Source organism: Falco punctatus, assembly GCF_963210335.1.
Source record: "Falco punctatus genome assembly, chromosome: 1".
Taxonomy (NCBI): Eukaryota; Metazoa; Chordata; class Aves; order Falconiformes; family Falconidae; genus Falco; species Falco punctatus.
The window spans coordinates 99407002-99434824 of record NC_137580.1 but is presented as its reverse complement, the minus strand read 5'-3'; the positions used below and the strand labels follow the sequence as shown (position 1 = coordinate 99434824).

At 48.5% G+C, this 27823-nt stretch overlaps 3 protein-coding genes across 4 annotated transcripts; 1 reads left to right on the top strand and 2 right to left on the bottom strand.

Moving 5' to 3' along the window:
• Positions 1 to 495: 495 nt before the first annotated feature.
• HPS4 (HPS4 biogenesis of lysosomal organelles complex 3 subunit 2) lies at positions 496 to 15857 on the bottom strand. 2 transcript variants are annotated; one of them, XM_080380715.1, is made up of 13 exons: positions 15728 to 15857; positions 15051 to 15141; positions 14343 to 14486; positions 12802 to 12909; positions 12290 to 12406; positions 12067 to 12161; positions 10366 to 10438; positions 9606 to 9639; positions 8877 to 8973; positions 7455 to 8385; positions 4299 to 4431; positions 3324 to 3432; positions 496 to 1776 (listed from the first exon to the last, which is right to left on the bottom strand). In XM_080380715.1, exons 1-13 carry the CDS (start codon positions 15766 to 15768, stop codon positions 1605 to 1607), a joined length of 2145 nt encoding a protein of 714 aa, XP_080236841.1. In that variant the 5' UTR covers positions 15769 to 15857; the 3' UTR covers positions 496 to 1604. The 2 variants fall into 2 exon arrangements, with proteins under 2 accessions (XP_080236841.1, XP_080236842.1); XM_080380716.1 differs by lacking the exon at positions 496 to 1776 and having other exon boundaries at positions 3413 to 3540.
• A 28-nt stretch (positions 15858 to 15885) lies between these two features.
• On the top strand, positions 15886 to 18147 carry SRRD (SRR1 domain containing). Its single transcript, XM_080380758.1, has 7 exons — positions 15886 to 16010; positions 16086 to 16126; positions 16247 to 16383; positions 16464 to 16562; positions 16993 to 17147; positions 17395 to 17440; positions 17731 to 18147. The coding sequence occupies exons 1-7, from the start codon at positions 15904 to 15906 to the stop codon at positions 17953 to 17955; spliced, it is 810 nt and encodes a 269-aa protein (XP_080236884.1). The 5' UTR covers positions 15886 to 15903; the 3' UTR covers positions 17956 to 18147.
• Positions 18148 to 18957: 810 nt separating this feature from the next.
• TFIP11 (tuftelin interacting protein 11) lies at positions 18958 to 27685 on the bottom strand. The gene is made up of 12 exons (XM_080380703.1): positions 27386 to 27685; positions 26863 to 27016; positions 26034 to 26190; positions 25393 to 25520; positions 24753 to 24905; positions 23444 to 23953; positions 22724 to 22830; positions 22312 to 22480; positions 21868 to 22111; positions 21063 to 21205; positions 20624 to 20789; positions 18958 to 19416 (listed from the first exon to the last, which is right to left on the bottom strand). The coding sequence occupies exons 1-12, from the start codon at positions 27580 to 27582 to the stop codon at positions 19061 to 19063; spliced, it is 2484 nt and encodes an 827-aa protein (XP_080236829.1). The 5' UTR covers positions 27583 to 27685; the 3' UTR covers positions 18958 to 19060.
• Between the last annotated feature and the right edge of the window lie 138 nt (positions 27686 to 27823).

Sequence of the window (27823 nt, the reverse complement as noted above, 5' to 3'; positions counted from 1 at the left end):
AACACCTCCTCAGCTGCCAGAGTTGGAAGCCAGATGGCAATCCATGCCCAGCCACCCTCGGAGCAAGCAGCTGGCTCTTCCTCTGGAGTCCACTGGATTTCCCAGCCAAGGTCTGCAGAGGAGCTCTGCAATGGCAGAGCTACCTTGGGAATTGTCTGTTGCCAGAGTGGAATGAGAAGCTGCAACGATGGTGACTTTACTGTGTCCAGCTCCTGAGGTTGCCCTGCTAACACCGACGCAAGCCTTCTCACCATTTCACAGTTAAGCCAGTAACGCATCTACCTTTAGCAACCTTCTAAGACCCTGACAAGGAGCCACTTTTTGCAGGAGTGACCCAGGCAACAGGCACTGCCTGTTCAACCCCACCAGTGCAGGAACTTGCCCTTGGCACAGGGCTAACCAGGGGTAACAGGTCACCCAACCCCAAACCCTCACACCAGGAATCACAAACATGACAACCAAGCAGTAAGTGGGACCTTGGCTGCTGACACATAGTACTTGGACGAGTCTTGGAGACTCCCTTTTATTTTCATGGTCACAGTGATGTGCGTGTAGGTAACAGCAGCAGGCTTTGAAACATACAGCACAGTCAGACAGAGGCATCCATCACGCAGGTCTAAGCGGCCGTCACCAGCAGTTCCCCCCCAGCCAGCTGCTGACACGGGACACGCCGTCTGAGCAGAAAGAGAACAGTTGCTGAGGAGCTACAAAACCTCTTTGGTCCCATTAGCTTAAGGGCTCCCACTTGCCTTTTCTGTCACCAGAGAGTAGACAAATTGAGCAGCAAGAACAAGAAGGTGAAACAAGATCCTGCAACTGCAACAGGAGGGAGGGGAGTAAGCAGAAGGCCGAGGGGCAGGCAGGTGTAGTGCATTCGTACCACCGCCAGCACGGCCCCCGTGAGAGGCCAGCAGGTTACAGCTACGTTGGGGGTCAGCAAGGAAGGCTGCATGGTGCTGTACAAGGATCTTCCCGATTCAGCTACAGTATAAAAACCTCCTGACAGCGCCTGTAGGAGGATTGCGAGATTTGCAGCACTTGTTCTATTCCAGTTAGTCTGAGAACATGCAGGCTCTGTTAATCAAGGTAAGGCATTACATTGTGGCAGGGGATCATTTCTATAGATTAAGAAATATAAATAAAGCCCAAGTCTGACCAGGGCAAGTGTAGGCACAGAACCCCACGCACCTGCAGTGTCTGACTGACATCTCTGACAGCCAGTACTGCCCAGTAGCCTGGTGTCTGTGTAGCTTAGAGCAAGAGGTTCTACTTTAGGTCAAGGCACTCCAGGAGTCTCTGCCCATGGCAGCAGAGCACCATGAATAGTCCTAGAGTCAATGTAAACCAAGTACCGCAGCACAGCTACTTTCCATCTTCAGTCTTTGGTAAGTGCTAACGTCAATAGTACCCTGCACTAACACAAAATGTGCTGCAGGAACAAGGCAATAAGTGTTCCCCTTGCTCAGAGCAAGGCAGGCTGGAGACAGTACAGACATAGCACAGAGCCTTGTGCCTCCTATGGAACAAAAGGCTTTGAGATTTTAATTACCGAAGATGAACTAACTTTTAGCACGGGCTAAGACATGTTGCCTCAGTGTATCAGTTCAAAGCAGGTTCACTCCATGCTTCAGCAGCTTTTGCTTGGCTTTGCTTGGCAAGGTGAATGCACTGTCGTGAGGGTTGGGAACACCTGAGTTGCGGAGTGGAGCACCCAGCTGCTGGAAGTAGGTTTCCTGGACGGGGTTCCGGCAGGCATACACAGCTGTGGAGGCATTCCTAGCAGGGCAGGAGAGAAGGCAGTGGTCAGGATTTATAGCTTTGTGCAAGATCCACTTCAACTCGCCAGACTGGCTGTTGGGATGCTTACGGCACTGGACTCCCAGCTGTTGAGAGGGCCTTTCAGCAGAGCAAAGGAACATAGAACTAAAATGGGCAGCAAAACCCTGCAGTGTATCACCAGGAGGCCACAGGGAACCAGACCTGCCTTCCTAAAAGAGAAAGTGTCATATGTCACATGCTCTGGGACCTACTCAGCAGCATTAACACCCATGCATGTGGCCATCCTGTGATTATTTCCCTTGCTGGCACACTAGCCCTGTACATCAAGAGCCAGTAGTTAAATGCTCCTTGTGTCCAATACCCCTTCTTTCCTGGAGGAAACTAGCTCACTGCTGCTGTCCATAAGCAAATCCCAGCACAGCACCCTTGCAACAGGAACCATATGAGGTCATTCAGTCACACATGATGAAGCTTAGATGACAGTCAGATACTGTACCCAGGAAAGCTCAAGTTGTTGATTAAAATCACTCAGTATTTACCTGCAAGAGGGCTGGCAGGGAGCAAAGCAAAGGAGTCTGTACTCCTCCTTGATGGAGGAAAGCAGCAATTGATATGTTTGCTGACACCCTTCTGTGACAACCCTCCATAAAAGAAAGCAGTTTTAGTCATCTTGTTACTCAGTCTGATTCACACACGGAGTTGCTTTTTTTGGGGCAACAGAGAATATGCCAGCTTAGCCAGTACAGGATTTAAGGAGCCAGTCAAACTAAGGCTAAACAAGGAGTTCTCCAGCATTGAAGTGTATGATTCACATTCCTTTGGCAAGCTGTGTCAGAGAAGTGTAACAGTGTAATTCCCAGAAGCATCTTTATTTCAACATGTTTTGGACAAACAAGCGCGGCCAGGCAAACAGAATCTCTGCACGCTCACAACACAACCATCCTCTCTGAGATCAGCTACAGGAACGGGGCGAGTGCTGTAGCACGAGATCAGCTTTAGCTGCGGCTGTGTGGAAGGGCTCTGACTGTGATAAGACCATCTCGCCTGGTGCATTACAATTGAGTTTGTCACACACATTACAGTGTGTTTCCAACCCAACAAGCCGTGCAAGAAAACAAAATCTAGGTTGCCAATTCTGGGCGCCTTTGGCTCCCAGCCGAGACACAAATTTATTAGGAACAGCTATATTTAAAACTGCATCTTAGAACCTTATGGTGCCAGAACTGGCAATACTCTAACATTGTATCTTAATCCAAACCCATGGCACAACTCAGCTGGGCCTCCAGTCCACTCGCCACAGTGCCATTCTTGCCTCTCAACATCCAGATCACACTACAGGCAGAATATTAAGTAGCCCGCATCTAAAGAGGAAACTTCAGGGAATAAGGCAACATGACTGACCCTTGGCAAGAGACACCGCTGTGATTATAATGCGTGCCGAACCTCAGCCAGCCTCAGAAAAGGCGCTCCCCCCTTCTGCCTGTTCTGTGTGCCACCCAGTACTCCTGGGCCTGGAAGAGGAGGGAGTTACAAGCACACTTTACCTGATTATCACTTCTGAAGCAGTCGGAAGCTGGTTGAAGTTGGAGTGGATCAGTGCAGCAGCTCTCAGGAAGTGCCGATCCAGAGGGCCAGGTGTTTGGGGCAGGTTGGCTGCAGAACGGGAGCAAGGAGCGTGTTAAAAGCCCACTCTGTAGAGGAGCGTGCCCCCATTTACTGAGCAGGAAAAGGCTGCGGACCTCTCCCACAGATCCTGGCTATCTGCAGAAGAGAGACTGGGTGACAACCTAAATCCCAATGTGACCTCAATGCAATTAGTCAGTGACTTGCGCCTGGTGTACACACTTCAGAGGGGGGGGACAAGAAGGCCCAAGGCCTGGGTTACCCAGAATCGCTGGGGTTTCTCTCTTTCCCTAAAGCATTCCTTCTGAGCTGGAGGGAGCCAGGACACTGCCTGTGACACTGCCAGAAAAAGGGAAACATTAGAATGCAACTGGAGAAATAGTGTACAGGACTTTCTACACGTTGATGGTCTAGTCACCAATCCAGGGCAGCAGTCACTGAACTGCTGGCTACTGCCTGTTCCCTGTTCCTGCTTCTCATAGCCAGAAAGGACTGACAAACACTGCTGTACAGCAGGACAAAAGGCATCATACCAGGGATGAATGGAGTTGGGGGAAGGACAATGGGTTTGAAGAGGATGTCGAGTCCTACTTAGTCCTTCACAGAACCCAAAGCAACATCATTTCAAGCAAAGTGCCAGTGGCAGCTGCTCTATCTCCCAGAAGCCTCTGGGCTCTCATCCAAATAAAGCGATCAACAAGCCTTCAGCAGATTATAAACTCACAAAAGATAAAGCTTCCTCAATAGGGCCTCATATCCAGGCTATTTTGGAAGAGTTATAGCAAGCAATGATTCTAAGAAGTTGTCTGAAGCATGAGAAAAGGTTACCATAAACCCTGCTCTCCTCCTTACTCCCTCCTCCGAAGCAGCTGCTGTTCTAGGAGATGAAGGCTTACCTGTGAGTACGTTCTGAACGCAGTCATAGTGAGTGAAGCTGTAGGTTGTCTTGGCTGGGGACAAGGAGTCTTTGGGCAGAGTCTCCCTCAGATGAACCTCAAGGCCGTTTAGAGAAGCCAGACTGCTGTGGTACTGCAGAGAGGGCAAAAACCAGGCAAGTGTTACAGCAGAAGCCTGACTTCGTCTAGATTTCCAAGGAGGTACCAGAGGGAGCTTGGGTGACCAATGTTGATGACAGGGAGACTGGACCCTTCCACATACTGCTGCTGCTGACCAGGCCCCCACCAGGAATGGCTGGGAAACTTGGGCATGGAAGAAAGCAGATGAGCCTCATAACTTACAAGTCAGTGAGACAGGGACTCAGAAAAGGGTACTCCAACCTGAAAATAAGCCATTAAACCAACTGATGCTATTAATTACAGGAAAACATATGACTCCACTAATTTACCATCAAACTTTGTTCTCCAGGGCTCATTTTCACATCCTGGCCATTACTTTCAGCTGCTAGCAAGGGATATTCCTTTGCTTACCAGCCTTTATTACACCAGACAGACAGTACAACACAGGACGCAGCTTTACATGCTTGGGCTGGATTTAATTGCCTGCAGTGTTCCCTGCAGCACGCTCTCAACATATGAGTAAATCTTCTAACAGGCACCCAGCCTCCGCTCCGAGCTTCTGGCCGGCCACAGACTGCAGGCACTGGGCTATCACCAGAAGGAAAAAAAGCAAAGCCAAGAAAACAGCCTCACCAGTGAGGTAACAACAGGCCTGGCACAGAGCAATGGATTCACGTAACAATGTACTAACATGAAAGCCAAGTTGCTTTCCTGACTGGACTTTCAGTAGCCCAGCTGCCTTGGCCTCATTAGGCCCCCAGGCAGCAGGCAGGACTGAGGGGCTCTCCAGCAGTGCTGGAAAGATTAACTCCATAATCCTCCAGCCTGCCCATGTGCTTCCCTCTGCCACGGAGAGGATCAAGCCACTATTCAGCAGGACAACAGCACCTGGCCTACCCTTGACCCCCCTGGTCATGGAACAGGTTTTCTTTTCTGTGCAGTGAAATGAAGGGCTAAGACCTGAAGAGCAGCAGGAAGCCAGCCTGAAAGCCGCCTGCTCTGCAGGGAACGCCTGTATTGGAAACCACCTTCCCAGAGGGATGATCGGTACTGCCTGCTGTTCTCAGCTGCACAAGTAGCATATTTTACCCTTCTTTGGTGTCATTCAGGGGCCTCAAAGCATTCAACAAACATTAATTACAACTCGGCTTTGACATCCCTGAGAGCTGAGGGTCATTTTTAATCTACAGATAAACAAAGGAAGAGACAAGCTGAGGTTACGCCTCAAATCCACCATGATGCCAGCAGCAGAGACCAGCTCTACCTCCTCAAACAACACTCTTCCTCCTGGGATGATGAGACATGCAGTGCATCTCCCCTAAGAGATAACGAAACACCTGTACACAGAGTGAGAGTGTAGTCAGAAGAATCCAAAACCCAAGATGTGTGGAAGTACAGTTTTGCTAAGATTTGACAAAGCAGGAGTATGCAAGATGGAAGCAACGTGTTGGGGAAAAGAGGAACCTGAATGAAACAGGACTTTGTCAGCCCTGGGGCAATACGTAAAGGAAAACCGACCAAAACGCATTACAACGGTGTCAGGCAGTTGATCTTGAGACATAACGAACTGAATGACAAACTGAGCCAGGCTGGGTCCACTGTGGGTCTTGCTTAGGCATCTGATGAGGGGAGGACACGCAATGCAATGTGTCACTAGCAGAGCCAACCCTCCAAACAAGGCGTTTCACATGCTAGTTACATCCTTCAGATGCTCCTTCTCATGGCAGGTCAGACATGAAGCAGAGCAGAGGCTGTCAGGGATCACACCGCCTCTGAGCACTGTGCTGCCAGACTGGAGCCACAACTGGAGGAAACCCTGAAAAGCTGGGGGTACCTGTGCAATAAAGACAACCTCCATCTCTCAAGAGCCCCAGTTCCTACCTCCCTGTATCTCCCCCTTTCCCCCTCACCGGAGAAGACGTGGTAGAGCAGGAGATGTTGTGCAGCCGCCTGTTCAAAAGGAGCAGAAAGGGGGTAGAGCAACATGCCATGTCTGATGCAAAAGGCCACGGCTGCACCTCCTGGCCTCTGCTGATTTTGCAAACCCTTCCTAGAGACAGCAGTCCTCCCATGCTGTGCACGGGGGGGTGGGATCGCAGGCACAGCCCTCGAGTCCCACAGCTCAGAAGGAAACGGAGTAACCTTGAGGCTCTGCTAATGCTGGGAGCCCTTAGTCTGAGCTTTCCTCCACCTTCCAGTCTGTCGGTTAAAGAAATTAGGTTGTTCCTATGGCAACTGGCATATCAAACAGGCCTCTGCAGCTTTGACTCAGCTCCTGCTAGGGAGGCAGAGGCCAGGCAACAGCTCTGCAGACTAATGCTTCACCGGGAAATGCCAGGGGCTGGCACCTCCTTCCCCCGCAGCCCCATTAGCTGCACCTCACCGCCTGGCAGGGAAGCCTGTGCACCGAAGCAAATCCCACAGCAGAGTAATCTGGAATTGCTCTGGTACAGCACCTATTTGCAGTGCCCAAGCGGCAGCCTTCGCTCTGCCCCTCGGAGAGCAGTGCCAGGGAGAGCAGGCTGCGGACTCAGCCAGCCAGACTTTCTTGAAGAGAGGAAACGCTCTGGGGACTCGATGCCAGACACGTCTCTCTGGTGCTTCCAGAGTGAGAAGCTGTGACATGTGAAGTGGAGGTTAAACAGAGAACAAACCTTGCTTTCCAAAAAGCACTACAAAACTGACAGTTTCCCAACAAAACCCAGATCCAGCACAGGCCTTTGGCAGCCTGCGGGGCTGTCTGACAGTCACACCTACACATCCTGCTCCAGCGCGGAAACCGACAGACAACAGGCAACAGGAGTCGCCTGTGAGACAATGCTCTCACCTCTCAGACTCGCTCCCTGACGTTTGTGAACAACCTCCCAGGTAGCTTTGGTTGTGGCAACGAACCCTAAGACAAATGGCTTTGCCTTGCACAACAGAGAGCAGGTAAGGAATGAGATGGGGAGCGCAATCCAATGCTCGCTCTTCAGTTGTAACCCCTGCCCCCACCACCAGGCAAGCAGCAGTGAGTGGAAGAGCTTTCCCACTTACCACATCTTCAATGGAGCTCTGGTCCTCTCGGAGGTCATCTTCAGCTAGCAGGGAGAGCACAAGCCCCTTAAGGCAGTGAACATACAAGCTCATCTTAACTGGTTTGCACTGTTCGCCTGACTCCACACCGATGTGGGCTCCTCGACTGTCTACCTGAAGTGGCCGGTCACTCTCCTTGCTTCTGGGACAGTGGACGTTCTCTGCTGGGTCACCGGGCAGACTCTCTTGAACCTCTACAGCTGGCAGCTGACTTCTGCTTTGGAGCTCTGATTGCACAGCAGCAGCTGGACAATCCAAACCCCACACATTGCCACCAGCTGCACCGCTGCTTTCTCCAGAGACACTATTTTGGCTCGTAGTTCCTTGTTTGTCTTGTTTACCTGATTTCCTTCTGCTCAACTCTTGGGCAGGAGAGCAAACAGCCGTACTGCCACTGGCTGCACGATAACTTTGGAAACTGCTTTGCTCAACGTCAGAGTTCACAAGGGATTTCCCCATGTTCTGACTCTCCTGTTCCCAGGCATAAGGGTTTGGAAAGGAAAAGCCTTCCAGATATGGACCTGTAGTTTGAGCATACTCAGCAGTATGGAGTGTGGAAGGGCTCAGCAGCTGCTTTGTGCCTATCTCTGATGGGAAGGCTGCTTTTTTACTGAGCTCTGAGGTTTTGTTGTCTGATCTGCTCGGTTTTGCAGTTGGAGAATTCTTTGTACTAGTTTCCGTTTCAGGGAAGCCCTTCAAAGGACCAGTGTTAGCAAGGCTGCCAGATTGCACAGCATCTTCTGGTGCAGCTGTGCTTGAAGCTTGCTCAGGGGACTCCTGCACAGAGATATTATTCATGTTTTGGTTTTCATGAACTCCTGTTGACTCCGAAACTGCCTGAGAGCAGAGAGCATTCTTCTCTCCTCTAGGGCTTGCTGAGGACACAGATGACCTAGCAGGAGATGACAAGTTGATTAAACTACTGAGTAGGATCTGTTTGGAGTTATTACCTATCTAGTAACATTACCACCTCCTACAGTGTTCAATAGCTGATCTATTCTCTGCTACAAAAAGCATCCACCTGGGAAAAGGATGGGCTAAGGTCTAACAGAGGTGAAAAGCATGGGCCTCTTACACTGCAGACTCCTGGGAATGTCACTCCCTTACTCACAAAGCACATAGGCTTTAAGCAGCACCGTGGGCTAATAAACAACAGATCACACTTGGTCTTGGGAAACAGTTCCGCTTCATGCTGCTTCACAACAGAGACACGGACACCACAAATCCTGTCCGCTCCGAAAGACCTCAGGCAGCTTTAACAGTCAGATGACAGAGTTTGAGTTAGTATCAGAGAAAACAGTGACAATGGCTAGTGAGGACACAGGGTCACATGTTAGCTCCCTTGCTGCAAAAGCCTCTCTGTGTGTCAGATTGATTTCCTACCTAGTCATCCACTCCACTGGAAAGTCTCGGAGCACTGAGACTTCACCTTCTGTTAGGAATACTGGGATGATACGGACACCCTGCGGCAATGGAGAATCTGCAAAAGCAATGGAGGTTCGAGGACTAAATTAACATGCCCAGCATAAAGAACAGAAGCCAAACCTATCAGCCCAAAGGCTTCCGCAGGAGGTGAAGGCAGCTATCATTCTGTATCTTGGGTCACCACAAACTGATCACGTCTGACTAGGCAGCATTTTCCCCCCCTCTTCATCGCTTAATGCCCGACAGTTAAAATTTCCCTTGGTGTTTTTTTTATTAACCATCCTGGCAGAGTATCTATAAACTGATGCTCAGAAACAGTGACTGAAGATCTGGACTGTAAGCATCAGCCATCTGTTTTCAGGGCTCCATCAGTGGCCAAATAGGCACATGGGTAACTGGAATTAAAGCAGGCGTGTTGGGAATCTGCAGAACTGACAATTAAACCCAAAAGAGCAAATTCCTTTGCTTAGCCAAAGGAAGGAACTAGTTCTGATTACACAACACCCACTGGCACATGCTGACTAGTGGCAGCAACACCCTCAGGGATATACTCCTGCATCCAGCAAGAGCTTTGACGTGAATCCCAGAGAATCAGCTCATGCTCTCACTGCAGAGAATGCAGCCCCAGAGGGTCGCCCATATGCTGCTGTGCGCTTGGCAATCAGTACTCTGCAGCTGGATGCTCACCAGGCTCCCGCTGCTCCTCACCTCCAGGCTCCCTCTGAAAGAAAAGCCAAGAATCAGCTCTGTGGCATGACTTGACACTGGTCATCAGTGCCACCAGGACGTCTCTTCCAGCCTCCTCAGCCTCCCTGTAACTACTGCAGACCCCAGACCATCCCCTTCAGCGAATGCTGTGACTGGTTTACTATGCTGGGCAGTGATTTGTTCCTTAGGTAGCCCTCGAGGTAGAGGGATGTCCCAAGAACCAAAATACAGCTGAAAGTAAGGACAAATACACACCTGAAAGCAAGGACAAATACCACAATTTGCCATTACTGCCTGCTCAGGGCACAAAAACTTGGTTTGCTCAACCAGATTAAGAGCAGAGGCCTTCTTCTTCATATCTGGATCTTGATGGCTTTTTTGAACCACATAAATAATTACTTTTGACAGGTTTTAATGCAAACAAAAATTGATTTGTCACTGTCAGACATAGATTTTATACGTTCAGCACTAAATACCTAAACTTGGGTAAAAAGTTAATCAAAACATAACACAGATGAGAACTCATGAATTCAGTAACTTAAAGAATAAAAATAAAAAAAGCAAATTCCTAGTGCAGAAGTCTTGAAACCTTACTCAGGCATAACTAATAAAAGCTTTTAGCATCAGCATCAATATTTGTCCTTCCCAGTAATTGACACGTAAGATCTACATGACAAGAGCTCCCACACTGCTCTTACAAGTGGGTATCTGCATGCAGGGAACATGTTTAGCAACATACCTGGCCTGGAGACTCATTGCCTTGAAGGAGAACTTTGGCAGTGAGAGGAGGTGGCAGCTGGGTGCTCACAATCCTAAAAGGACAAAGCAAAATCATCCAGGAGCAGAACATCCATTTCCTGAAGCTCAGCCATAGACTCCTGGCACTCAGTGCATCAGGACAGGCAGAGTCAGCCGTAACGCTCACGGGACATTTCTGCTCGTACTGAGCAAAACCAACAGTGCTGCAGGGCCCCACTTCACAGCTGGGTGATCCTTGGCAGTCCCCAAGGTTCCATGGCACCCACCTCTCCCGGTCCCACCAGATACTCTGCAAGGGTTGAAGAACCATCCCCAGACATGGGCTGGAGCTAACACATTGCTGCACAAGGGGAATGAAAATTGAGTGACCATCAGGAATCTTTTTTTTTTTTCCTTTGGGTAGTTCCACTCTAAACCTAGGAAAGCTGCTTGCTGGCATTTACTTTGGGCCAATAAGTCTGGTTTTGCTAAGTCAAAACCTAAGACAGATCAATCTATACAGGCTTCCTGCCACTCCAAGAGCTGTGGACAGTGGAGAAGGTTTGGAAAGACTAGCACTCAAACTACTGCAACACAGGCCCCTTGTACAGGACTTCCAAAAGTATTCTTGGTCTTTCCATTTATGTCTCATTGAGATCCACATTCTGGAGGTTCTCCAAACGACTCTAAAGAAGTTTAACCAAGCACAAAGCCCTTTGCAGTGTTGTTAGCAAGACTTGACTTCAGAGAACTCTGATGACACTTGGTGAACAAAAATCTCCATCAGACAGACCAGTGATACAAGACACAGACATCAGTGATGGCTAGATGCAGAAGACTCCGTTTTCAAGTTAGATGTCCACTTCCACTGCAACATGCTGCCAGCTTTAAGGTGCTGCAATGACTCACGCTCAGCATCCTGCTTGTAAGTATGAGATCATTCCCTTAAAAATGCCTGACTTGCCTCTGTCAGACCTGGAAGGATGCACACATTGTGGCATATTTCCAGTACTCGTAAACGGTGTTACAGGAACAGTTTATGCTGAAGAAAAATGGCATTTGAATGCTATTGCCAAGAAATTCTCAGAATCCCACACCGCCTGTCTTTCAAGGCCACCTCTGAGGCTTTCCTTGATGTTGTTCAGTGCCACATCTGCAGCATCTTCAGCTATGATTAATCTCCAGCTGAAAGAAGCCAGCATTTCTCATGGGAAATTCTGGCTCGTTCTTCTGCATACTTTCTATCAGTATAGACAGTGGTCCCGGGCCATCAAGTTGGTCACAAATACATACATACAGCACATGCATCCACTGTATTTGTAAGACTGCAAAAAGAATACTAATGGGAAAGAATCATATTCACACAACTTTTTCTTGGTGACTTCCACCTAAAAAGCCAAAGTTCATGTCCTGCTGAATATCAAAGACAGCAGATTACTATTAAACCCCAAACCTTAAATTTCTTCATGTTTCCATTTCTCTCACTAATAACTGCAAGTAACCTCTCATCCTCTGTGAAACACACCAGACAACAGGGATTACTTTGCCTGAAGCATTAATGTTCCCGCCAATAACACAGAGCAGCCCTGCGTGTACAGCTAGGCCCTTGCTCCGCTCCCCGGCTGCACTCCGGGATCACAACCCTGAGAAGGCGCAGATTTAACGTGCGGGTTAAACCTTTAGGTAACGTCTGGTTACTTACAAGCCTTTGTAGAGAATGCAGCCTGCCAAGACATGGGGAGACCGCTGGCAAGTTTGCAAGATGAGAGCTGCTTTCAGTAAAAGGAGGGGGTCCACCTAGACAGGGAGAACCACAACGAGTTAGGACAGAGAATCCTGGGAAATGCTCAAAGCAGCAAATAAACACAAAACCATTGGCATTAAGGCAGCTCGAGAGCCAGACACTATAGAGGACAGATGTTTACCTTGGTTTTGTCCAAATTCCAGAGAGAATTGAAAATCTTGTGGAGGTCACTGGTGTTTTTTTGGATATGTTCAATGTATCTGTCCCACTGCCTGCTCAGTTCCTCCTGAGAAAATGCCTGCAGACAACAAAAATCCACACAGCTGTCACTGCACAGGCCTTAATGCATTCAGGATGTTAGACTGGCACCATCAACCTGAGAGAGTATACTTATAGAAGTGACGAATCTGGGGAGGATAAGGAGGAAGATGATACTGAAAGTGCTTCAAACTGAACATTAAGGAAACTTTTAGTAGATACCCCCACTACCACGGTGCAACAGGAGGATGGGCCTGTACACTTTTCCAGGTCCCAATTCTTTCATGTATGAGCTTGTTCTGATCCTTGCTAGCCGGAAGACAACATAAAGGAACATGCCAGCACGTATGTGCCTGGGTAGAGCTTGGCCAATACGGGAAGTATTTTAAGATCTCTTCCTAGGCAGAAACATCATGGCTGCTGATCTTTAATTACCACATATGCATGGTGCACAGGTCCATTGTAGAAGGTGAAGAGGCTGATCAGCTGCTCCAGAAACCGTCTACAGCTGACATCAGGAAGCTCAACAGCACAGCCCAGAACCTTCAATACAGAAAGCCAGGAATGAAGAATGTTTACTGACAAAACCCAGGTACAGCAGGTGAGAACAACTCTCAATCGCTTTCAAATGAGTATCAAAGGCATACAAGCAGTTCTGTAGCAGGCAAACATCCCCCAGATTCACAAGTCAGATGAAAAGGAAATTCAAAAATACCCACAAAAGAACCCTGGCGCAGACAGGATAAATAAACAATATTGGAAACCCAGCGTTTTAGATGTGCTCCCTTCCCACGTTAGATGACCTAGCTCAGTGCTCTAACAGCTAAGAATGCTTTCCTGAAACTAAGTACTTAAAAACATTCAAATTAACTTGTTATTTATAGCACTGAAGATACTTAATTTAGTTTTTGAGAGAAACAGAAGCATCAGGCTTGCCATCTCAGAGAGAGCCCAGTGAGCCTGAACAGCACTGCCAATTCATAGAATCACAGAATGGTTTGGGCTGGAAGGGACCTTACAGATCTTGTTGTTCCAACCCCCCTTCTACTAGACCTGTTTGCTCAGAGTTCCGTCCAGCCTGGCCTTGAACACTTCCAGGGACAGGGCATCCACAGCTTCTCTGGGCAACTTGTGCCAGTGCCTCGTCAGCCTCACAGCATTTCTTCATGATATCTAATCTAAATCTACCCTCTTTCAGTTTAAAACTCCTTGTCCTATCACTACAGGCTCTACTAAACAGTCTGTTCACATCGTTCTTACAATCCCCCTTTAAGTATTGAAAGGCCACTGTAAGGTCTCCCCAGAGCTGCCTCTTCTCCAGGCTGAACAACCCCAGCTCAGCCTGTATCCACAGGTGAGGGGCTCCAGCCCTCTGACCATCTTCGTGGCCCTCCTCTGGTCTGACGGGTCTCAGCCCAATTTCCAGGGGACAGTTTGGGGCGTTTTTCTCATGACTCTGCCACAGGCTGCTCATATAAAGAGCAGCTAAATGTCTGCTAACACTGACAGAGTCTGCAGGAAATACCGAGGGTTAGAAGGAAGGAACAATCAGACTATCAAACAGGGAGATTGAGTCCTTATTATAAACTGCAGCACATGGTATCTTGTTTCCAGTCACTACCAGTAACCCAAGGACACATGTAACGATGTAGAGCTCAACATTTTACAGCCACTGCCAGGCACATCTTAAAAAAACACATTGGGTGTGAACACACAGATGAGGTATGTGAAGCTTTTTACAGAACAGCTGAAGTGACTGCCGCGACACACAGTTGTGGGCTGCGGTAAAAAAAAAATAATCTAAGTTACCTTGCAATGAAAAGTTGTGCATTGCAAGTTCCCACCCCAGCTCTCCCCAGGTCTATCTGTGTGCAGCCCATACCCGGGGCGAGGAGGGGAAGCAGTCTTTTTTGATACGGTAGATCAGACTCTCACTGTTTTCACTCTGTGACTGCCTCCAGATCTCTTGAACTCACCCACAGATAGTCTCCTTCCACTACAACTGCAAATTTGAGCTTTCTCAGGCGAATGAGACTTGGAGGAACTCCAGAAATCTCAGTCATGCAGTGCACCACTCCGGCAATCTGTCCGCACAGCAGTTCCTGCTGGTCGGGGAGAGTCTGTCGAGGAAGGCAGGGAAGAAAGACTTTTGTTTTCCTTGGAAAAAGAAATCCTGGACTTGGGGGGGGAAAAAATCACTACAGTATTCAGATATAAATAAAAATTAATTATAAGTTTAATACAATTATAAATCAAATGTAGTAGCACAGGCAAATTTCTGGGGAAAAAATAATTGGACTTTTTTTTTTTTCAGGCAGCACAAGGGCCTAGAGCTTGTTTAGGGGAACTTCTATCCCTTGTGCGTAATTATTCATATCACCAGAACAGACTTGGACTCTGCTGGACTACTCCACCCGTCAGAATCCACAGTGAGGGAGCAGAGCGCGGCTCTACCATGACCAGCCTCGGAAGCCCGAGGACTTCAGTGCACCAAGCCTGGGGTAGCACCACTCCGCTCCGCCTGGTTCTAGCTGCACAAGTTTCCTTAAAACTTTTGTGAATACTAAATAGGAATTAATCCAAAGCTCCACCTGAAAGCCCGGCTATTCCTGAACTAAAATTATGAGCACTGACTAGCAGGACAGACACTTCCTTACAAGCACTGAAATAAAAGCAGACATTACCTGAGGAGGATAAAAATAACAAATCCCAGCACTTGTAGGATCTCCTTCTTCCTTAACCTTTGAGCCATCATAAAGGAAAAAATAATTCCACCTAAAAAAGCAAAGCATTAGCAGAAACGATCGTATATTTGAAAACTGTTACATTTCTCCCTCTCCTTTCTATTATTTCAGGTGGAGGAATAAAGGGGTTATTGCAAATGAAGGGGGACATTGTTGTCACAGAGTCACCCTGAGTTCAGACCCAAAAGGGTCCCACACTATGAAGTCTGCCCACTTTTGTGGGTTGAAGATCCCTTCTATAACTCTGCAGCTGAGACAGGCGGAAGGAGAGGCAGCCTTGTGAGACCCCATCCTGAGCACACGGATTAATTGTCATTAAGCATCAACCACGTACAGCCCAAACAGCTCCCACAATCTGCTGCTTTTCACCCAGTCGCCGACTGCACAGGCCAGGCTGCAAGGAGCACGGGCGGAGGGCACAAGCCGCTGCCCGGCCCACAGGCACCGGGGCCGCAGGGCGGCCTGGCCCGGCCCGCCCCTCCGCGCTCCGGCGGCCGAGCCCGGGGAGCCCCGGGCCCGCTCCTGGCCCACATGAAGCACCTCCCTACGAAACCGAAGGGACAAACCCGCGGCCGGTGCCCGCCACGCGTGCCGCAGGCCCAGGGGAAGGGGCTCACCATGGCGCCGGGCCGGGCTCCGGTGCAGCGGGCCAGGCCATGGGTGTCGGGCTGCCGGCGGCGGGCCGGGCCGAGAGAGGGGCTGTCCCGCCGGCGCCGGGGCTGAGCGGCCCGGCCCTCCCGCCGCTTCCGGGAGGCGCCGCTCCCGTGACCGCGCTACGGCGGCCGGACGGGACATGGCGGCGGCGCCGGGCGGCTGGCGGGCCGCGGGCGGGCGGCGGCGCCGGGCGGGCGGGGAGGCGGCGGGGGCCGGCGCGGTGCTACGGAGGCTGCGGGAGGCGCGGTGAGTGCCCGACCCCGGCCCCTGTGCCCCCAGCCGCAGGCGCCGGGCCCCGCTGACGCTGCGCTCTCCCCGCAGGGACGATCTGCTGAGCTCCGGGTTCTGGGAAGCGAGCGCCGGTGAGTGCGGAGGGCCGGGCCGGGAGGGAGGGGGAGAGTACCGGAGGAGGGGGCCGGGGCGGGGGTGGGGGCTGGAGGAGGGGGCCGCCGCCCCGCCGACGCTAGTCTCCGTGCCCGCAGGAGCCGTGCGGGCCCCGTTGGGCAGCAGCGCGGAGCCGCCCGCCCACTGCGTCTGCTACGGCCTGGGCCGCTTCAGCGTCTGCCCCGCCGCCCGGCACCAGCTGGCCTTCCTGCTGCTGCTGCTGGAGGAGCTGGGGGTGAGCTCCGGGGGGTGAGCTCCGGGGGCGGGGGGCGCGGGTCGGGGTCCGCCGGGCCCATCCCCGCCGCTCCCCCGCAGGTGCCGCCCGGCCGGTGCGCGCTGTTCGATCCCGCCTTCTCCGCCCAGGAGGCGGACGCGCTGCGGCAGCTGGGGCTGCGGCTCCTCCCGGAGAACGAGGTGAGAGGGGCGCCGGGGATGGACCCCCATCCCCACGGGGGGCTCCCGGGGCTGGACCCCCATCCCCACCTGAGCCACCCCCCCCAGGGCTGGACCCCCCATCCCCCCCGACCCACTCACCGGGGTTCTGGAGCTGGACCCCCCCACACCCCCAGGGTCTCCCAGGGCCAGACCCAAATCCCCACCCAAGCCACCCGTTGGGGCTCTGGGGCTGGACCCCCCATCCCCACTGGGGCTTCTGGGGCTGGACCCTCATCCTGCCTGAGCCACCCCCCAGCCCTGGACCCTGATCCCAATCACCCCAAGGCCTGGACCCCCATCCCTGCCTTGAGCTACCCTGCAGGGCTCTCAGGACTGGGATGAACCGTCCGGCCTTTGCTGCCTGCCTGCCGCGGCCCAGCTGTAACAGGAAGAGTTGGTTTACACGCAGGAGGGGAAACACGACGTTGAGGGATCGGCCACGCTGTTTTACATGGTGCACTGCGGGAAAGCCTTGTACAACAACCTCCTGTGGAGGAACTGGTCTGCAGGGGCACTGGCCAAAATGGTCATCATCGGGAACAGCTTCAAAGGGATTGAGGAACGGTGCGTGCAGCCTCCCCAGGGAAAGGTTCTGGTGCCTCCAGCAGTGTTTTCCTCTCCTCCCTTCTTTCACTCCTGCTTTTTTATTGCTTCTGACAATAATACCCATGTTTCGCTCATTTTCAACTTGCTATCCCATTTGCAGTCATCAACCATTTCCTACCTTTTCTGTCCCACACACTTGTGCAGAAAAGTTGTCTGAAGTCACAGGAACATTGTGTCTAATGCTGATTACCTTATGTTATTCTAGATTGTTGTCAAGAATATTGGAGAGAGATTATTCTTACATAGCAAAGGTATGAGTAGTAGATTTTTTTTAACATTAGCTTTCTGTTGACAAAGCACCTTTTAATGAGAAAGGAAATTAATAGCAATTGCAAAGAGGGTGGTTATTTTTAAAACTTTTTTTCCTGGTTGCTGCAGTATAAAAATGAATTGCTTTAGGATCTTTCCACATTATCTGCAGAACACACTGCATGCAGGTGTTGAGGTTAAAATACCATCCTCATTCTTCACAGACTCTTTAACTGAAATTTGCAGAGTGGTTCCACTTCGTCATGTAACTTTTCCTGCAAATGCTTTTCAGGTCTTGAAAGGGACAGAGGAAGTGGCACTCCCCACTCACCCTCGGTACCTCGACACCTTTAATGACACCTCCATCCACTGGTTTCCCTTGCAAAAACTGAAGGAACTCTCCCCTGAGGTCTGGGAGTTCATGGAGGAGCCAATGTACCAAGACTGTGATGACTTGGAGATCATCAGAAAGGAGGACAGAACTGACCAGCACAGTCCCGCTGCCACAGAGTCCTGACAGTGCTCTGCAGTGCCGGGGGGGAACCTTGTGGCTGCACCTTTTCCCATGACAGCTTCTGCACAGCCATGATGAAGCTCAATCACTGACAGTGTCACCATGCTCTGCCATAAGTGGCAGCACCCCAACACCGAGTGTGATGGGACATTTTTGTACCTGAATTATTTAATAAAAGGTAAAGTTGTGCTTTGACTTATGACTCACTAAACCCTGCCTTTTACACCACGCATACTGTGTAACAATTGCTCTTTCGATCCCCTCCCTTTTACGAACAATTCAAGGCCTTTGCATATACTACACACGTTCTGAAGCATCAGGAAGGAGAACTTATTGGAGAGGGGGTTGTAGTATTAGTGTCTAGTTGCAAATGCAGACTTATAAAAGCTTTCTCATAGGCAAGGGCCTCCAGCTGCTCAGTGCTACTGAAACCAGCACTTTTTTCTGTAAGGAATAAGGTCATCTCTAGGGGGAAAAAATAATCCTGTTTCCCTTCCTTACCTCTGTACCCCGAAGTGCTGTGGTCTTGCCAGCACTCATTCTGCGTATTTGCTGGAAAAAAATTACCTCCCTTCCAGCTCTGTGTTGACAGGGCAGAGGGGCACCTGGAGCAGCTGATGGCCTGCAGGCGAGCACCAGGCTGAAGGAGCCACCAACACACCTGCAGAGAGGCAGGACAGGTCCTGGCTGCAGGCCACAGAGATGAGCCCACTGTAAGAGAGAAGTTGTCGGGACAGTAACTTGCTGCCAGAGCAGTGCAGCAGAAAAGGAGCTGTGACATCTCTGTCACTGGAGACCTTCAGGACTCAGCTACACCAGCCCTCATTCATCTCCCGTTGGCACAGAGATTCTCCTCTCATGGTCCCTTCTAACCTGCTGATAAACCTCTCTCACAGGTGGCAATTACACAAATGTCAGAACTTCTTGTTTCTCCCTTAGCACTGACTTCCATGTGTCATTTCATCTCTTGACAGTGCCTGAACTAAGAAAAAAATAATCCTGGCATATAGCTACGGTTTTACTCTATTTAAAAATTCGTAACTTCTTTATTCTAAGAGTTACACTGAACATGTTACTAAGATGGTCTTCACAGTTCAAAGCAGGGGCCTCACTTTGCCATATCAATGAGACTCTGAAGAGACGTTGGCACCCAAGTCTTTTCTCCTTGTACAAACACCACACCTCTGTCAATGTAAATGACAATTCGTCCAAATGTGTACAGCTGTTTCCCTTCGTGCCGCTTTCCGATCACAGGCATGAAAACAATGTTGTGCTCCTCTGCTTTTGTCTGAATTAGGTCCTTAAAATTCATGGGCACGGAGCTGGCAGCCATGCCAATGCCGCGCTGGGCCATGTTCTCAGCTTCCCGACGCTCCTGCATGGCTTCATACTGAAAGTCTTTCCTCCGCTCTGTGTGGGTAAGGTAGGCAATGTTCTCTCGAGCACCTGGCTGCATGTACCCACCTGTTTGGAGAGACAAAACACGTGAAAACATGGTCCCAGTCCGTTCCTAGTGCAAGATCTATGAGTAAACTCCAGTCCAGGACACAAAAGTAAATCAATAATGCTCTGGATCCTCCTATACACATTCAAATTCACTAAATTTTGTATTGTTACTGCTAATACAGCACAGACTAATTAGGCGAATTTGAGAACTGCAGCAGAAGCAAGAGGGTTTGATACAGTCCCAAATTCTATCTGAGCATGCACAGCACAGGAGAATGCTGCACTGCTACTGGCAAAGTGAAAACGTGAATGACAAAAAGAACAGCAACAACAAACCACAAAACACTCCTCAAAGTCAAAACCTTGCCTGTGGCCTGCATGTGGCACTGCTGGGTTACAGAGAGTGACTGTTGCAAAATCAGGCTCAGGATGGAGTAGTACCATACTGCCGGAAGCAGAATTGCGTCAGGAGCACTTTCACTACCAGCCCCCAGTTCACTTTCTGGCTGCATGACTATCATGCCAGGAATTTCTCAACAGGTGAATTCCTCTTTGTGCAATGCTTGACTATAGTTGTATCATTTTACCACAGAAATAAACTTAACACTTGAAACGGGCCTCAAGGAATCCTCCATGCTTCTGATGCAGATTCTCCATCACACTATACAGCAAACGGGCAAGAGGAATGCAGGAGAGGAGCTCTCAGTCCTGGAGGGCAGGGCAAATTCTGGGTGCTGCTCCCCCAGGCATGGCCTTCTCTTTTTATACAGTTTAACTCCCAGCAAATTACTAACAATCTGTTCTAGGCCATGGGGAAAGTCATGTGGAAGGAAACATCACTGCTCTAAAGCCAAAGAGAAGAACCAGTATCTCACCATAAAGGGGAAAAACCTAACAAATTATAGCTTTGGAAGTCAACATCCTTAAATGATGGTCTCTCACTGACTGACATAAAATACACTGTAATCAGGCAAGGCTGACAGAAAATCAGTTGCTTAACAGCACAGACAGCCAAAATCTACTCACCAAAAATCTGCTTCTGCTTCAGTGAAGCACAATTATTAAGTAGCACCTTACAGGTGTTACTTAAGGACAGAGCAAGAATTTCACTGCTCAGGGGAGCTTTACAATGCTGATCAGCAGGGCCATGCCTAAACAGTCTCACAAGAACAAACACTGCTGTATGCCACCACAGTAAGCACAGCCATCGCCGTAAGTCACCTACCAACACTGGAAGAGACAGCCCGGTTCATGATATCAAGAGCTTCATTAAATTTGTCTTTGATTGATGGATGTGCTAACACTTGGTCTGAGAACATGGACTTCCAACCCAAGTACCATTTTGTAATCTCTTCGTAATTGGGGCTGTTACTAAGCCAAGAGCACAGCACCTGCAAAACAACATGACAGATCAAATGCAGAATAGGTACATGTATGGAGGAGAGTCCTGATTACCATTTAAGATTATTATTACTGAGCTTCCAGTAAAAGAAAGAACTGTGACAGTCTTAGAAAATTGTTGAGGTATATGGAGCTATGAGTGGAAATCACCCCATTTGGCAGCTGAAGAATTTCAGTGCTGGGGCAGCTACTTCTAGACAGGAGTGACTAAAACACTTCACAGTGTTCACAAGCCTGTTTACTCAGCCTTCATGCTTTCTCACCTGCAGCCACTTTGGAAAGAAGTGTTTCTCCAGCAGCCCAACAAGGCTGGAGACAGAAATCATCCCCTCCCAGTCAATCACCCAGTAGAAGGCATCCATGTGCTGCTGGTGAGGGTTTATGATGAGTTCGTTCAAACACATCCCTGGGAAAAGGGGGAAAAGAGTTAGAAAAAACAACTCAGAGTTTTATCAGTGCCATGACCTATTTCACTAGGAACACACATGATTTGAGGAGCGCCTGTATCACGTCATTACCCTAAGGGACATTTGGGATCTTTAAACTGTTTGGTTGATACCTGCCACCAAACAGCACACTTCCATTTCCAGTGATTACAATTTGCCACCAGAACTGAGAAACTTAAACATTCAACTGATTTTTAGATTACAGAGCCTTTTAGCCAGTTTGCATGGCTGAATGGTGAATTACAAAATCTCACTGTGAAAGCGTTAGCATAGACCAAATAAAACGGGGAGTAAGACAGAGATACTTTGTAACCTGGTACTACCTGACAGCTATCAGATATTCCTGTCAGCTGAACAATAGAGGAATCTGATGATTTAGAGAAATGAGAGAAAACATTGAGAATAATCAGAGCACTTCCCCGTATTTTCTAAAATGCCTGCCACAGAAAAAAAATGCACAGTACTAGCAGCAGAAAAGAAGATGCAAGCTTGCTCTGAACTTACTAGTAATGTTCTTTCAAGTAACACTGGCAACCATACTAACATGTATTTTTTCTAGGTTTAAGGGGGAAGGTGGCAACCAGCAGATTTCAGAAATTTAGCGCCGTCTGGCTCATCTCACCTAGTTTAGGCACAATGTTTTTGACCATAAAAGCCTCCCATGACCCAGGTGTGAACACATCTTTCCAGGGCTGAAGGATCAGTTTGGCAGAGGAATCACTGGGATGCCACTTCTGCAGAGCATTCGCCAGCTTGTTTCGGATGGGAGAATACAGCGGCTCTAACCGTGCCTGCATCAGGGGAAGCCAGGGATGGATCCACGAATGGATTGGGACTGTGTCTGTCAAAGGATTCCAGTTTTCGACCTTGAGGTAAAACAGAAAAGATTAAGCTAAGTCCATCCATTAAAGTCTTGCCAGGTACAAAAAGAGGCATAACGCAACCCCCCAGACTCCTATACACATCAGCAGAGGCAGCAAACTGGTATTTCAGAAGTTCTAGTTGACTGAAATTCAAATACTGATGCAGAGCACAGCTTCATTCTAATGCAGCCCTCTCGTCTTACCTCCTTCTGTAGCTTGGGGAAGATGAGCTGATCCAGAATGTTATCCAGTATCCAGACAGGAACAACATTTACCCAGCTATCCAAGAAATCCACCATGGATCCACAGTTCCTCGGTTGCCACCGTGCCACTATATTTCTGACATATGGCATCCAAATTTCCCACATCAGTCTGTAAAAAAACAAACAAAAAAAGAATACATCAAAGTTAAGCTTAAAGCTATAGCCCCAGGCCTAAATAAACTAAACGGCAACTGTTATTTAAAAGCTGCTTCTTTTTATATAGCTGACAGCTGGATTTTAACAGACACATCGGGAGAATCATCTGGAAAGCGTGCTTGTACCTGTTCTTTTCCATCCCTGAGGAAGCAGCACTTTAAGATGCTGCATGAAGTACAACTCATTTGTTCTTTACCTGTGAAAAGCATCCGTTGACAGGTCCTGCCCACTGTGTGATAACAGCTGATCATTTTCCAAGAGGTTCTTCCACTTGGCTATGATTTCTGTGCCATATGTACAGTCCTGGGAACGATAAGGCATGAACAGCCTTTATCCTTTTTCATTAATTTCAGCTGGTATCTACAGAGAGCAGGCTGATGGCACTCTGCTACAGCCAGCCTTCTCACCCATCCAAAAGGCAAGCCAGGAGCTTGCAGCCATGATTAGTGAAGTCCCACAAAAGGAAAATCCCACTTTATGGACTTAACATACCTCCAGGGGGAGAAGAAGATAGCCTGAGTTTTTTCAGGTGTACAGAGAGAATTCAGATTCTACCTATCACAGCCTACAAAGCATTAAGAATGGCAGCACATATCCGACTACCTGACAGTCTCCTGCTTTTGCTAAAAACCAAGAACTAGAGACTTTGCTTTCATCTACTACTTCTTCTCAACACCCACAAAAGGGGTTGATTTTAACCTTACAAGCAGCTAAATTGTTAGCTGCTTTGCAGAACAGTAGCCTTCAGGCACAGAAAAGTCTGAGACTGGGTCCAGAGTGGGGTTTGGGTTTGTGTTTTTTTTTTTCTTCTCTCCATACTGTTCAGAAATTTGGGACAGGGAGTAGGGGGAGAAGTCAAAATAATAAAGACTACTCAAGCCATCAAGTAAGAACTGCAGATAAATCAAATACACACCTTAAGGGGATCCCAGTTCTTGAAGTAATCTTTCATCAGAGGATAGACTATTGCTACTGCCAGGTCTACCCTATCAGACATTCTGTACTCTTCATAGTATTTATCTTGAAGCGTCTCAAAAATCTTCGCACACTCATCCAAGGTCAAGGGATTTTCACAGCTGGGCTGCATCCGTCTCTCACACTCTTCCACCATCTCCAGCACCTTGCTGAGATTGCCAATTGCTGTCTCCTCGTGTGAGAGAACTTCAGACATCTTCTGTATCTCATGAGTCAGGTTGACAACCATGTCTCTCTCATACTGCAGCTGCCGGTCGTTTTGGATGATCTCCTGCTCTGTGATGTCAATGAGAAGCTGCAAGTTGTGCTCCAGCTCTGGCAAGGCAAAACCCTGGGGCTTGGAGTCTTTGCCCAGTGGCTGCTGGGGACTGTCATCTGGGATGTTGTGCTTGTGGCTAATTTGACTGTAGCTGTAATAAACCTTTTGTTCCCGGCCCGTCATGTCTATAACCTTCCAAGAAACAAGAACAAACATGTCTCAAGAAAACCCAAAACATCTGCATCTAGTATTTGGAAAAGGAGGAAATAAAATCCCTGACTCCAAACTGAAAACTGGAGATTTCTGAGTATCTTAATTACTCCAGGAGGCTACTAATACACACTGGTATTCTGCATGAGGCAGCTGGGGATTGCCTCTAAAAAGAGGTCTACTCCAGACATGAAGAGTTCGAATGAAGAGGAAACAATTTGGAGTTAGAACAGGAAGAGTCTCCTCTTCTGATCTCAGTTTTACTATTTTGCCGAGTAACTCTACAAGCAGTGAAGATGCAAGTAGTATACCATTCATTACTGCATGGAACTCTTAGGTACTTTGATACTGTTTTAAACCACACAATAAAATTATTCCTCTGAAATTAACAGCTGCCTACAAGACAAATCCTTTACTGTCCCTCTTAGGTAGAAGATGGTTCAAATTATCTGTTTAGTTGCACAATCCCAACAAAGACAGCTGTGCTTTCAGAAGTGGATGAGCATTTTATCTATAACAGATGTGAAACAATTAAACTTATCTTCAATTAAAAAAACACCAAAACAACATGTGTTTTAGCTAATTTGCATTTTCTGAGGCTAAAGAACTTGCTTCAAAACAGATCAAATGTCCTAGGTGACACAGTGGTCTATTACACGATTCAGTCATGAGCCTGAGGCCTTGATTTTTATGAGGTTACTGACAGCTAAAAAGCACTCAGAATAAGCCAAGTGGACAAACTGTTTCCCAAAGATGCCATCTCTTGGGTTATCAACCTTACCTTGACTTGAGACAGCTCCTTCTGAGGGGCAGAAAGCTGCTTGCTGATCCTACCCTTGGCTTTCAGTTCTTCTACTGTCTTATAGCTGTATTTGGGCTTTTTCTTGCCTCCATTAGGATCCTTCCGCCACTGACTGAGCTCTTTTTGAAATTCCTAAATAATAATAAAAAAAAAAAGTTGTGCTTGCTGCTTTTTGTTATGCCCCAAATTTCACTCTATTTCCCACAGGAAAATAACCATCAGATCAATGAGGAATGCTGTACAGCAAAATAGATGGGAAAGTGGTAAAGTAATATGACAAACCAGCTCAGATGCCATGATCCAGTCAATCACCCTATTCACAATACTAGCATATGTTTCTGGTATTGTTATATTTTTTTTAATTTAAACAAAATACAAAGACTACTGGAGGGACTCTTTGAAGATGGAGTTCTAGTAAGACTACTGGTATAAAGTTAGCCAGAAACAACAAAGAACACTATGACGACAAGAAGAGTATGTCTAAATGACGTTAATGTACTACGTCTTTAGCTTCTTATCTAAAATAAGGCCAAACGCTGACACACAAGCTAATACTAGAACTGAATTTTGTATGCACAACACAACAGGGAAATGGATATACCAAGAATCATACAAATACCTCCTCAGCTTCTTCTTCCGAGTCCACAACAGGAAAATCCTGCAAAGACTGGCTGGTTCTTTCAGAGCCATATGCCCCCACAGCTCCTTTGCCTTTTCTTTGTTTGGCCTCAATTGGGTTGATAATACCTAAGAGGATGGTAGTTACATCAGGAGCAGGTTTTTTTACCAAGAGAGAGCAGCAAATGCTTTTTCTACAGTACTCTAAATTATCAAATCAGCACAAACATCCAGCCTGATATTTTGCCTCTGTCACTAGAGTATCTTCTACCACTTCAGTAATTCCTTAGTGGTCATATAATTACTTAATTCCAGCACACACCAAAGAGAAAAAACGCAGAGCATTACTCACAACTGCATTTCCCTGCTTTTTTTTTTTTTTCATTCCATCACATAAAATAGTATCTCTTTTTCTGTAAGCTAACTACCTTTAGAATTTATCTCCCTTACTTCTTTCTGTTTTATTCTTGCAAAATAACAATAGCCAATAAAAAGACCAATAAAACTGGCCTATGATAATTAAAACTCAACTGAATCTTAAGAACAAAGTTATAAGCCACCTGGAGACGGCAGTTCTTTGAAGAACCCAATCTCTTCTCCAAATTACTAGTTAACAATAAAAAACAAACACACACTCAGTACCTTGAGCATTCTTCCCAAGACCTCTTCCGGGAACGTAACCCATCTTCTGGAGAAGCTTCTGTCCAATTCCCTTCGTGTGTCTCTCCCAGCTGCCAAAATCCATAAAAGATTTTGTCCCCCCTACAAAGCCTTTCTGACTAGGCTTGAAATTACCACCCTGTTAAAACAAACAAAAAAAAAAAGAAACCCACAACCTTAATGCATCATAATAACCAAGCTCTGTGTAATTTCACTCAAAAGGAAAGTTCTTCCCAGAAGCAATTCAGTTGTCACCACACTGCACAGCTCACTGCACCACGACTTGTCCATCCATGTCAGATGCCTGACACCTAAGGAGTTTCCTGGAATTCCTTAGATGGAAAAGCAAAGTCCTGACAAGCTCAAACTGACAATCTGACAGTTATTAGGCTCCAGCACCAACTTCAGCTGAAGCTGATTCCTAATTCTTTCTGTCTTTGGTAACCAAAAATAAGGCTTTGATTTTTAATCTATAGCACTCCTAGATTTGTCACACTGTGCTGTGAGATTTAAAAAAAAAAAAAAGTATTTGAAAGGCAGTAAATCACTGGCATTCTTTTATTTCAACCTCAGTTGACAAAGGGAACATTAAGAAAGATAAAAGGGCCTAAAAGGATAGATGTTTCCCGAGGACACCCTGTGATACAACACAAAGCTACAGAAGACCGAGAAAATATCTCCTTTTAACAGCATGCTGTCACATCTTGTTCTCTGGTTTTAACGATTTCTCCTTTTCTTTAGTGCTCCTTTGACTACCGCCTAAGTTTCATAAATACCTCACACAGAATTCAAAACTTCCTGGATAACTCACGGTTTTTAACTTCTTCGGCACAAACTCTTTAGGGATTTCTTCCTGCTTAACGGGCTTTTCATCTTCATCAGAGTCTTCCTCTGACAAATCCTCAGCAGCTGACTTTTTCAGCCCGGCGCGGATGAAGTTCACTGGTGCCGAGTAATCCCTGGAGCTACGCCAAAACAAGACCTGTGAGTGAATTCTGTTCCAGTGGACCGGTGCACGTCTCTACACAAGCCTGGGGACTACTGTGCCTTAGACCCCTCCCTTAAAATGAAGTATTAAAAACTGACGAGCAGTTTTTGCGAGGAAACAAATCACTCCTTCCCCCTGGGTAGCAGCGACACGCTCGCACATGCAAAGTCCCCCCAGCCGGGCTGTTCTGATGGGTGCTTACAGCCTGAAGTGCCCCCCGAAACGGGGCAGCCACCCGAGCCTTGGAGCCCCTCCGAGTGGGGCACAGCCGGGGGCCGCCAGACGGGCGGGAGGAGACGGCTCAGCTCGGCCTGGGGGCCCCTTTCCCCCCGTCCCCGGCCCGTACCGCTTGCCGCCGAAGCTGGGCCGCTCCTCGTCCGAGTCGCGCTCGGCCCACACGCCGTAGGTGGCCTCCTCCTTGCTCTGCCGGTGGCGCTGCCGGTGCGGGTTGAACTCGTTCTGCAGGTCCCAGTCCGACACCTCGAAGTTCTCCATCTCCACGCCATCCTCCCCGTCCGTGCCGTACAGGTGCGACATCGACATGGCGCCTGCGGGCCCACCCGCTCCGGCGCCGCTCCGCTCCGCTCCTCCCCTCCAACCGGCTCCGACTGCACCGCTACCGCCCGGAACGCAACAATCTCCTTCCGGTGACGCACCGCCCCAGCCACGCCCACAACCATAGAGCTGGGCAGAGCGGCCACGCCGGGGCCTCCCGCCCAGCGGCTCCTCTGTGGTCTGGCGGCGGGCGGCTTGCACCGGCGCAGGCAGCAGGGAGGCAGGGCAG

Excerpts from the sequence above, each read along its gene's own strand:
- HPS4 (XM_080380715.1), bottom strand. The coding sequence starts at position 15,768 with ATGGCCTGGCCCGCTGCACCGGAGCCCGGCCCGGCGCCATG. Across the intron at positions 15,142-15,727 it reads GAGCCCGGCCCGGCGCCATG|GTGGAATTATTTTTTCCTTT; the intron begins GTGAGCCCCTTC and ends TTGCTTTTTTAG. Across the intron at positions 12,407-12,801 it reads CTGTGCACCATGCATATGTG|GCATTTTCTCAGGAGGAACT; the intron begins GTAATTAAAGAT and ends TGTTGTCTGCAG.
- SRRD (XM_080380758.1), top strand. The coding sequence starts at position 15,904 with ATGGCGGCGGCGCCGGGCGGCTGGCGGGCCGCGGGCGGGCGGCGGCGC. Across the intron at positions 16,384-16,463 it reads TGCTGCTGGAGGAGCTGGGG|GTGCCGCCCGGCCGGTGCGC; the intron begins GTGAGCTCCGGG and ends GCTCCCCCGCAG. Across the intron at positions 17,148-17,394 it reads TTCAAAGGGATTGAGGAACG|ATTGTTGTCAAGAATATTGG; the intron begins GTGCGTGCAGCC and ends ATGTTATTCTAG.
- TFIP11 (XM_080380703.1), bottom strand. The coding sequence starts at position 27,582 with ATGTCGATGTCGCACCTGTACGGCACGGACGGGGAGGATGGCGTGGAG. Across the intron at positions 27,017-27,385 it reads CCCAGCTTCGGCGGCAAGCG|CTCCAGGGATTACTCGGCAC; the intron begins GTACGGGCCGGG and ends GTTTTGGCGTAG. Across the intron at positions 22,481-22,723 it reads TCAACGGATGCTTTTCACAG|ACTGATGTGGGAAATTTGGA; the intron begins GTAAAGAACAAA and ends GTTTTTTTACAG.